Source organism: Aulonocara stuartgranti (genome assembly GCF_965226115.1).
Source record: "Aulonocara stuartgranti genome assembly, chromosome: 5".
In the NCBI taxonomy this organism is placed as follows: Eukaryota; Metazoa; Chordata; class Actinopteri; order Cichliformes; family Cichlidae; genus Aulonocara; species Aulonocara stuartgranti.
Window position 1 is genome coordinate 18,340,070 of NC_138943.1, and position 12,037 is coordinate 18,352,106.

Here is a 12,037-nt window from a genome sequence, read left to right on the forward strand (position 1 = left end):
GTCATCTGCCCAAGACTGATACAGGTACAAAAACAGTGTACAGTAGGTCACTCGTACTATGGATGTGCTTGGAACTCAATATAAAATTCACTGTAATGACATACCAACATCTTATTCTGCTATACTTCAAGCAAAACCTAAGCTAAAGTAAACTGTTACAGGGGAGTTACTGTACTTTTATTACTACTACACATTTGATTACGTACATGAACACTCACAATGTACAAGATTTATAGACTCAAGTTTTGCTGTTAATAGAAGTTGACTGATAGATGATTGATTTATGCATCTCCTGACTGCTTGGATAAGCTGGCTCTTCTGGCGCTGTCGTTCCAAACAAACAGACAAACTGTGCAACATGGCTGAAGGGTCCTTGTCCAATCCCTTCTTTACTTTACTTTAAAAATGTTCATTCATTGCCCATTACAAAGGCTGTTCCCATTAGATCGGAAAGGAGCATTAATGTGAACCTGCCAATAAACTCACTGGGCTTCAGTTGTTAACAGAGAAAATGGTTATGGTTTATTTATTTATGTAGAAAAACAAGCAGATACTTCTAATCAGTTGAAATAATACAAAAGTTAAAAACCTTATATACTAGAGTTGTACAGGGCAAGTCAAAAATGATCACCATTCACTCAAAGAGTACATCAGCCCTGAAATCAAATAGTCAGTAAGCCAGTCAATCTGTAAATCTCCAATAAGCCATCCCCACTTTTCAGTCAATATTTCTGTTTTCAGTCAGGGGAGAGAGAGGGGGGGGGGGCATCTGTGATCCAGTCATATCAGCAATACTTAATTTAGCCATACTGACACCCGCCCGGCCTTGCCATCCATTGGTCCAGTCAATCACAATGCTGTAGGTTGTGACTGAGATCAAGCTCTAGCACAGTTGACTTGCTGACAGAGAGCACAGATAAGCTTACTGTAGAGGGTCGATGTATAAACCTTAAGGGCACTGGGGGGTTGAAAATATAAGCTTACTTAAAATGGGATTCTATCAATGGGTTGATTTCACAAAGAAATAGCTCATTTAATCTTGAGGGTAAATATGGCTTTGAGGTTCTGTTAGTCTGTGTAGGGGAACGTGTGTGTGATGACTTAGTGTGCTGGTGCATTACAATGAAGGAAGCCTGTCAGCTCAAAAAAGCAACTCATTTCATATTTGACATAAAGCTCAGAGGAAACTAAGCTGACAGAGTCACCAACAAGACTGTCAACAAAGCAAAGCTGACCCAAGCTAAAATTCAGATGGCCACAACAGCCAGTCTCACTCTGACTCCAACCTCTCCTCCCTGAATGTTAGGAGAATTCATTCAATTATATTAAATGTTTACCTGTTCCACAAGGACAATAAAAACATGTAAATCGGTTTTTGCATCTTAGTTAATCTTTCTCTTGCTCCTGAGTACTCGTCAGACACATGAACACTGGCCACAAAAAAGGTCAAACCTAAAACATAAAATATCTTTGTTGTGCTTAAAGATGAATCTATACTTAATGTGGTTTTATTGAAATTAAGAAACAATAGAAAAATTCAGCTTCCAAAGATTGTTTACCGGGCTGCAAGGCCTCCACTGCTCTCAATTCTGACTGAATAAACCTTGTTTACTGGCAGGAAAGCTAGAGGCTGACAAGGTTAAATGTCCTCCCCACCAGAAATAAAACAGAGTGATAGATAAGAAGTGGCTAGAACTAAGATAAAGCTTGGAGGATCCAGCAGAAGACGCAGCAGAAGCTCTTTTCTGTAAAAGTTGTGTTAATGTTCGTCAACGCAGTCATGTGGGGGGTTGAATCAATTTTCCAATTTCAAGAAACAAAAACGTACAAAATCCTGCAAAGGTGAGAACATTCTTCTCTATGACAGTACTATAATGTCCTCTTTTGTTGGAAAAATAAAAAGGTAAGGACTTCAAGGATTTAAAGACAATGGGGATTAGTCTGCAAGCCTGTTAAACACCTGAATTAATCCAGCTCACACCTGAATCGATCCTCACTGTCTAGTAAATAAGCACACACTGACATTGGTACACAGAAGACTTATGATATGCTCTTAAAAAAGAAAACATGCCTGTGATTGCACTTTGCAGTTGAGAAATGTGGCAACTAAGGTAGATCAAATGTTAAATAACATTTAGAGGCATGTGCTTCGCCCCTCTTTTTGCACGAAACGGACACTGAAATTTCAATTACAGCTAAAGATCCAAGTAGTGTGTGAACATGTACTCCCTCTGATGTTCATCCCCTCTATCAAATCAACAGCAGTGGCTTTGGAGTGTAAACACGGTTCCAGGGATGTTTCTCTTTAGATTATAAGTTAAATAGTACTGATCAAAGCACAGCAAAGCAACAGAATTACAGGCTGGGGAAAACCTTTGCAAGAAAGTGACAAGAAAATACCCCCTCCAACAGTGCATGAGTAAAAGCAAATCAATCTCCCCAATTTACCAAAAAACAAAACAAAAGAATGCAATATGAATACACAATACAATATAAATGTTTGAATGGTTGGGTGTTCTATTTACTTTTTCTAATTTACTTACTTCAAGTATGTATTTCTGCAGTGACTCAATGTCCTTCAGAGCCTCTGGGTCCTGGTGGATGACTACAACCTCCTTCAATGGGTACTGTAACACAAACCAAAAAGCTAAAACCAACATTAAAGAAAAAGCATGCACAATGCAAACTAGCATACACCTTCAGCTACATTTAGATAATGTAGCTGTAAAGTAAAATACCAATTCATCATAAACCTTGTTACAGTATGAAAAGTAAGTACATTTTGACACAGGGTCAATCTACTGCAATTACGAGAAAATGAGCAACAAAAAACAAAACTGCAATTCTTAAATCCTGTGTTTGGCTATATATTGGATCATTTTTTTTAAAACAGAACTTTCTATATAGTATTATTATTATTATTATTATTATTTACATTTGGACAATTACATCTGTTGAGTCTTCTATGATTTTTTTTTTACCCAAATTCAATAAAGAATACTACTACCAAGAAAAACAAACATAATATGGGAGTAACTCAGGAAATGATCCAGCACCTGAGTCAGACATGGTCCATATTACATCACATCTGATGGAATCTGACTGTGTTTAAATTGTGTCTCTTTGTTTTTCTGAATTCATTTCTGTTTTTGGCAGCTCCAATGGTGCTTTTCAAATGAAGTCCAACATTTTATCTGAAAGAGCCCTCTTCATAAGCTTTCAATCACATCACAAGAAGGCAATGGATGAATCTACTGATAAACAATGTAAAATGTGCGTGAAAGTCCTGGAGAAATGAAGTACGTGACCATTGAGTAAAGACTCTTCTTGCCACATTTTAAATCATGTTTCCTATAGAGTAGATACCATGTAGATCCCAGTGGATTACAGAAGTGGATAGGGTCAAAATGGTAATCTACCTTGACAGGCAGGGTCTTCCTGTCTCTGATCACTCTGCCCAGCTCAATCACAGACTGCATCCGAGAGACGGCGCCTTCAATGCGCTTGTCAATCAAATTCTCCCTGTAAAAACAGAAAAAAATATTGAGTGTCATACTTTTCATGTTATCATATGCAGCACCGAGTGAGAGAATCAGTGTTTGGATAACTCAGTCTATTCTGTGACACCGGAGAGAATGAGATTAGGAATGGGAATACCATCAACTGAAACTAGAAGTGACTGAGCTCTGTTCATTTAAGCCACGTGACGTCAGTCTCCACTCATAACAATAACACATCCTCTTAGAATAAATATACATTATTCTGTAAAACTATGTGTAGGAAATTCTTGGGTGGACAGCAGCAATTTTACCGCTAAGAGCAATCCTCATCTTTCGTTAATGGTGATTTATGAAATTAATTGGATTATCTGTTGAGGAAAACACTAGAGAACAGCAGGGTCAGTACTGCATATATAAAAGACAGAGTTCAGAACCATCTATTTAGCTCCACTAATAAGGTACAACAAGACTTCCACCTCTGAATTCAAATTAGAGCTGTTCAGCCACTAATAATCACACATAATAGCAATATTATCCCTAACTATCTGCAGGCACACAGAACTATGCACAATGCTTGTTCATTTACTCGTGACTTGTGTCTTCTCAGTGTGCACGCCACATTGGAGTAAAACAAGAGGAGTGGGTGGCCAGGGACAACCAATCATTTAATGAGGTGATTGACGAGCGGCTGTTCCCACCAGCTGATTGGTAGCTGACCTTTGGGAGGAAGGTGAAGTACTCTCATTTGACAGCAGGAAGGACAAGCAGCTAATAAAGCATCAGCCCTGAGGGCTGCCTAAGTGACAGGGGAGATTATATGAACCATTACACAAACTATTTTCCTTATGCTAAATCAAATGGATATTTAATCACGTCAGAACTTTTTTATAGTTAAAGATGATGCAATTAAGTTTGGGCAATTAGAAATTCCTCCCAGGCATTACAAAACTGATCAGCCGCCAAGCCACAATTTTTACTGGAGTAATTGAAGTGAAAGGAAATGAAAAGAACACATTTTGTGAGCTATATCCATTCTGCAGGGCCGAAAATCAAGAAAGGGTCTGTGCAATTCTGCATGAATATTTCTCAGCCTCTTCTAAAATCTCTACTATAACACTGTCTAAAGACAGAAAAAGATATTACCCTAAAAACCCCAAACAGGATTAGACTCATTTTCTAGAGAAAACAGCAGTGAACAAAAAATTGAAAAAGTAACTCTCGATATCAAAGAGTCTTAGCCGGCTATTCCATTCAAATAGCAATTTTACGAATGATCAAGAATTGTTTTTCTTCTTTTAAAATGTAATGAGGGGCACATTTTTTAAAAACTAGGGTCACTGTGTTCAATATGTAAACAATCTAAACATTCAAAGATAAATGGATGAAGATGAAGAACAACAGGAATTAAGGGACAGAATGAGAAAAGCCTGGAAATTACAAAGAAAATACTGAAAACTTCTCCAAATCTACTTTGAAGAGTTAAGAGTTCAGTACAATTGTGATAAAGTACAGCCACACACTGTGGCTGACCCTGATTAGACTACATAAGCAGTGGATATCCTCTCAGAAAAGGAGCTAACACAAGTGTGCTTTTTGTTTTTGCTGCTGAGTGCCATGTGCCAAGAAAAGCCAATGAACCCAGTTGAACTTGGTTAGATTAAAATGGCTGAAGAACAGATTCAGATTCTTAGTTTACTTATGCACCTAAATTGCAGAATATACTTGCAGCTGGAGGTGGTTCCCCACATTCTTCAATCCTGTTTTAAAAGTTAAGTAATGCTAACCTGCTAGCCCACAGCACTTCCTCTTTTTATGACACCATGATGAACTGCCACTAGCAATGGTAGACCTTTTCTGCTTTCTGGGAGAGTTGCTGTGAGCTGGAGGGCCACTCTGACCAGAGCATGGTTCATGTGCTGCTATGCCAAACTAACCAAGACTGCACAGCAGAACAAGGACTACTGCTGCCAAGACAGAAGAGTTACTTCTGTCTTCTGTATTACTAAACGGTCAGCTGATTATCTATATGAAAATGTACTTGAATTATCTGTAGATGAGAACCTGATTTAGAGTACCATTTAATATTAATTCAAGAAAGGTTGTTCCTCATTTCAAATCGTTAAACAATATCAGCAACTTGGATTTTTCATCAATTACCCTCTATTTAGCTCTGTCTGGATCTCCAACAACTATTGATAACTGGATCTGGAACTGAAGCTACTAAATGAACAGTCAAAGGAGCTTGCAAGCTCCTTTGACTACGATGACCTGGATGACTGAGAACCTTCATAGACATACTAAATGAACAACTTTTGTCCCGTTCTATGTGATTTCTTTTCTTTTTCTTTCGCCTGGTGTTTTTGTTTTTTCCCTGAACAGCAGTGACAAAAACACCGCAGAGCTGAGCGGAGCTCAATAGAGTCCCCTCGGCTGCGAATTCTGTTTTTGTCGTATCCATGTGATCTACTGTTGACAGTAATGATAATAAACACATTAAGTGGCAAAAAAATTCCTCTCAGATTACTGAAAGGATTTTTCCAACCTGACTTGAGGCAGCATGAGATAGTGGATGCTGCTGTTGTCCTTCTCTTCGACAGAAGCAGGGTCAATGAGGTGACGCAGATTTTGGTACATCATCTCGGTAATGAAGGGTGTGAAAGGAGCCTGAAGGGGTAAAAGGCAAGAAAGCAAGTACAGAGAGAGAAAAAGAGAAAGAGGAAAATTTATTGGATGAGTGACACTGTAGTTAATTTACATTTTTCAGACAAGAAGGTCTAAAAGTCAGAAGCGCAATTTTTATGTAGTTTTTTTTCCCCCTTAACTGTCGCTAAAGATCAAACAGAATTGTGCCACTGTGAGTTTACTTCTTATGTGATTCTCTTTTATTCCAACCATGGCTAATTAACTTGCATACCACACAGCTGATCTGTATTGATCTGTGTTAGGATTACTGATTCTTAGCAAGCCTCATGCCTCACATGCAAACATCAATGTGTTATAAATAAAAACTCCTACTACTCGTGAATTATTCATAGTTAAGTGTGCACACAAACACACCTTTACAATAGCAGCTTTATGCTTTTATTTCTTGCATACACAAAAGCACAACCTCACCACAAGAAATTTTCCTCATGCAATCTCTTCTCTCTCCCTCTCTCTCAGTCTCACACACACTAAAACACAGAAAGCGGATGACTCACCATCAGCCTGCACATGGAGAACAGAACACTGAAGAGGGTTTCCAGCGCCCACAAGCAGTCCTCAGTGCCACTCTCGCCCTATAAAGTTCGCATGCACATCAATAAGTTCTTTCCCCTTGGAACAGTAAAAAGATTTAAAAAATGCCCTCGCTGACATTAGTGCATGTGCCCTGAGTTGAAATGAACCAATTGTTCACAAGCATGGCTAAAAACGCACTTCTATAAAATGTTCACAGGTGAAGGATGTGTTAACGATGCTTTTAACAGTAGTTTAAATAAATAATTAATACTATTCATTTAGTAATTACAAGACTGTATTCTGCACCAAATAAAGAAAATATTCTGCAGTGTAATAATATCTATTATCTAATATCTATTTTTGTATACAGTAATATTTTGAGTCATCATTTAGAGTTTAGTAAGAGTGATATATCATTTGCTTTCACCCACATCTTCTTTACATAAAAACAAGAACAGATTTAGAGCTGTGATCTCACCTTCAGGCGGCGTCTATTGGTCCTGACGTACCAGTTGGTGAGCATGTCAACAAACTTGACCAAACGAGGCACAACGGTGTACAGGCGGTAAGCTGTGACCAGAAAAAACTGTCAGTCTAATTACACTGGAAAGAGAAACATCATAAATAGTTGCACGCAAGACTTAAGGATATAAGAGTTAGATATAAATCTATTAATGGTGGTGGGGACTCAACCCCTGCTGGTTTAAGGTTAGGATAGGATAAGTCTCCAGAGAATTATGAGTCATTGTCACGTAAACTGACTGAAACATTTGCATGTGTTAAGAGCGTCTGTCTCACCTTTCATCTCAGCCTTGAAGAACTGTATGAGGGACTGCGTGAATGACTGAATCCATTTGTCCATGATATTGTCGCTCTTCTTTGCTGTGTTTTCATTGTATAGGAAGTGAATATTCTCCTCCTAAGACGGAAATACATACAGCCATATATATAAAATCATTGCTCAAGCACAGATGCAAATTAATGCTATTTGGTTGTCTTACAAGAGCATGAGGTGAAGAATTAGAAAACCTGCCAAAAATATGCTTCGTGCATCAATAAGAAAAGTAGAAGCAGCAGTAGTTTGGGCCGCCACGCTTACAACTCAGTCACAGAATAAAAATAAGATGGGAGTCTCCTTGTGACCAAGGAAAACCTGTGGTTACCCACTGATTATGCTGGGTGTGTTTTTTTTTTTGTTTTTTTTTTTGCTGTCAAAAACAAACTGCAAGTAGTTTAGCCAAGAGGTAGAGCATGTCACACCCTCAACCTCTGGGCAGTTCAAGGTCATCACACCAGTATCCTGGTGGGAGACAACCTATCTCCAAACAATCTTGGCTCGACTCAGATTGACTGAAATCACACTCTGACATGCTAGTGAAGGTTTGTAAATAACTTCTATTTAATTTATAAATGCAGACAGACTGCAAACATGTTGCAAACAATCTGAGCCTGCACTAACAAGCGCAAGATCCCTGCAACATGTCTCTTTGCCATAATATTCCTATAAAAAGAAAGGTTATATCTGAATTAAGCAGTTAATGTGAATTTCTGTGCATACAACTGGCCAATTCCTCAACAACAGATTGCACACAATTGCAACAGCAGACCAATAGATGACTGACTCCTTTTTATTGCTGTTTCATCATCGTTCTATTGCTGTCTTGGCGTGCCAAAGTCACTTTGAAGATGCCAACTGACTGCAAGTGGTCACAAACCTGGCCTCCTTTTTTAAGTCACCACTTTAAAGGCAAAAAGAACCAAAGCTCATAATATGCGCAGTGCGAACTTTTTGGTCATGCCACAATCTCCAACCATTCCACCTCTTGTATAACAGCAGCATCATGGACCACATTTTTTTAAACAGGTATAAATTGCGTATGAGCACAATCCTTAAATAGAGCTCATAGATGTGGTTAGTTTTATGGGTGATTTGCAGAAGTTGTGCTGTTTTCTAAACTGTGGCACAGTCAGTTGAATAAAATAGTGGTATATCAGTTTGAACATGCTGATGTGTACCATCTACAGGGAAGGAAAGCAGTTGCTGCTGTAGTTTAGATACCCGTGCCATCTCCATGCACAGTGTTATAACAGCAGTTGGCACTGACAAATCAGAAAGATATTAAGAGGCAACTGCTTCTCTGGACAAGTATTATACAGACTCTTGTTTCTGACTGTAAAGTGCCTAAAACAGCCTGATATTAAAATGGTTCAAGAACTAAGATCTGCTCTTTACAATTTCTAAGGTATTTTAAGCATTTTGGCATTTTTAAACAGACTTGACAGCAGATAGATTGCAGGGAAATGCAGTGAGAGGATGCAATTGCTCTTAATCAAATATGTTGGTGTTCATGGGCTCTAAAGTTTGAAGACACACAGGTGCTGCACTATTTCATCTTTTTGAATCTGAACTTTTAATCAACTCATCCCATTAACAATAGCTTAATAGCACCTGACTTAAAAATTCACAGAACCCACTGTTGATGTCAGTCTAGCTTGAAGTTGCACCTTCATTCATGTTTTTTTTCTGGCATTATTGGGTTCTGGTTTTAAACTTGGATTTAAACTGTACTCCATGACTCTCCCTAAGGACTGCAAATCTAAAAGTCATCACGAACAAGTGGAGAACTGGCAAATCGCATAATTCTCCTGTCTTTTTTATATTTAAACTTGGTTATTTCTTAAAGGCAGTTGCAGGTAATTACTATTTTCTTAGGAGCACTATGCCACATAAAGCTACTCTCAGTAAGTATCCCATTATTAGGTAAGTCAAGATACTGAGCAAATACAAATGAATAATAATAATGTTTTTTTTATATAAATATGCACAGCAGAATCTAGCTTCCAAGTTTTTCAAATTAGGCTGAAATACCCAGCCATCCATTAAACACTAATATAATATAACACTATATATAATACAAGTTATTACTGCAGACTTTGGATTAACAACAACAAGTTTTTTTTTGTGCCAGCAACAACCAAATAATAATTCATTGGTGGATATTTGTAGGAAACCTACGTATTATGAGAAAGTGCTGTGGTTTGTGAAGCAGAAAAAGCTAGAGGAACACTGCAGGAATTGTAAAGATAATGAGTCTGACTTTTGTTCATTGCAAATGTACCTTCTGTAACCTTTGAACATTCTGCACCAGGAAGCGATAGGCATTATACCACGGCAGGAAGACATCCTTTAGCACATCTCGCACACCCTCCTCTTTGAAACGCAGGTTCTCTGCTCTCACTACAGGAGAGTTGATGAGGTACAGTCTGCAGAGAGGGACAGTGGAAGTGAAGGAGGTGGTGAGTGCAGATCAAATATTAGTGACTGACAATAGAGAAAACAGAGAGTATACAGGTACTGAATAAGGATAACCCCAACCAACCCCTGCTGATGGCTTGACTCCTTCACAACCATCTCGAAGGTTTACAGAGAAGGCAAATATCCAGTGACAGTTCTCTGGATGAAAGTGCCTCATTAATGCCACTCGTTACTACCAAAGTATGAAAAGAGTTTCACTTTTGAAAATCTATCTTTCTCAGTTCCATTTTAAATACACAGTGACTTTCATTTACATTCAGTCTTTCTAATGGTTGTTATTACACTACACAGCTGAGGGTCATGACTTTATGACTTACATAGAACATAATGCATGAAATTAATTTTCACATCAACAATATATGCATGATGTGACAGTTTTTATTTTAGTATTTTAGTGTATTAGTTCATGTACATCTTGGCAAAGATGCCAAAGCTGATTTATGGAAACCAGTGAGCTATCTACAAGCTGAACCAAAGCTATGGTTTAATAAGTTTGATTTATGTTCATTTCTGTCTTACGCCACTTTGGAAGATCAATATTTGTGGATTAGAGTGTGTTCCCTTTCAGTCGATTCACTCGGTACAACACATAAGTATGGGATATCACGCCCTCGCGTGTCCTGGCTGAAGAAACCTTTATTCACGCCTTTACGGCAGATGACGTGTGATGACACGCGCAAGGCCCCGCCTGCACATATAGCCGCTGCCATCACCGTCATCCCTCAGTTCTTACGCTCTTCACCTCGCTGAGAACACCTCTGCTGAGTTGGGCTAGCTAGCTACTGCTAGTTAGCTCCGTTGTCTGCCAACTTGAACCTAGCTTAACTGCCCCTGTTGGTGTTAGCCTCCACCGCCCAGCTGGTGCGTAGGCTGCCCGCGGAGCGCTATTTTCAAGTTTTTCTTGTGCAGCGTTTCGCTTTGCGTTTTGGGAATGGACTCCAAACCGAAGCGAGCAAAGCAGAAATCTTCTGTTCGCCCCTGTCCTCAGGGATGTGGTTTCTCTTTGCACGACAGCGACCAGCACGATGCCTGCCCTGTCTGCCTGGGGATCGTCCACGCTAGGAGAGCGTTGACGGAGCCCGAAGCTTGTGCGTTTTGTCGCCAGCTCCGACGCTCGACCCTGGAAAGACGGGTGACGTTTGTGGAAAGAGTGCTGGGACGCTCGGCTGTCGCACGGCATGACCCTCTTCTTTCCGAGTCTGGAGCCCCGGCTTCGTCCGAGTCCGAAGACGAAAATTTTCAGGTCGATGTCCCCGCGATTAGCTGGGCTGACCACATGGAATACGTTGACGGGTTAGCCGATGACGGACCGGAACCATGCAGGAGCGCTGACGGGCTTCAGCCTGGGTTGAAGCCCGCCAGCGCTCCCCAGGAAGACGATGACGTGCTGGACATCGGCCTGGACATCCATGGTTTGTCGGAGGATGAGCAGGAGAGCTCATTGTCGACCCAATATGCCGCCGCTGCTGCGCCGGTCGGCCACGATGACACCTCTCTTTTCTCCCTGTTTCGCCGTGCCGCTGAGAAGCTGCAGGTGGACTGGCCCTCTCCTCCACCAGCTCGGAAGCCGTCGCGGTTTGCGGGTTTTTTCCTTCCACCGGAGCCCGCAACGGCCAAAAACTGCCTCCCCATGTTCCCAGACTTTCTCTGCGAGCTAACAGCGTCATGGGACAAACCTCTGTCTACCCGCGTCACTGTGCCCGGCTATGGACAGTACATGGAATTGGACGGCGCCGAGGGAGCTGGTTTAGCTAACCCACCCCCTATGGAGCCGTCTCTGGCTGCTTATCTGGCCCCGTCCCATAACCATGGTGTCGGTGGCCCCGCAACTCTGCCGTCCAAGCACTGCAGATTCTCGGCCTCGCAGCTGGAGAAGATTTATCGGGCTCAGGCCGGCACCGCTCGAGCCATGAGCTCCGTCACCATGCTCCAGACGTACCAAGCAATGTGCCTGGCGGAGCTTGGATCGCTGGTTCCGGAGGACAGCCCGCTGTCACCTCTT

General features: G+C 40.6%; 1 protein-coding gene across 1 annotated transcript in view; it reads right to left on the bottom strand.

Annotated features, from left to right (window-relative positions):
• Positions 1-12,037, bottom strand: part of iars1 (isoleucyl-tRNA synthetase 1) — a 67,549-nt gene that overhangs the window by 10,803 nt on the left and 44,709 nt on the right. Inside the window, exons 19-25 of the mRNA XM_082533171.1 lie at positions 9,839-9,983; positions 7,518-7,638; positions 7,198-7,289; positions 6,701-6,778; positions 6,043-6,164; positions 3,420-3,522; positions 2,544-2,627 (exon numbers count right to left, since the gene is read on the bottom strand). Of these exons, the coding sequence (XP_082389297.1) occupies positions 2,544-2,627; positions 3,420-3,522; positions 6,043-6,164; positions 6,701-6,778; positions 7,198-7,289; positions 7,518-7,638; positions 9,839-9,983 (745 nt within the window). The remainder of the gene's footprint in view (positions 1-2,543; positions 2,628-3,419; positions 3,523-6,042; positions 6,165-6,700; positions 6,779-7,197; positions 7,290-7,517; positions 7,639-9,838; positions 9,984-12,037) is intronic.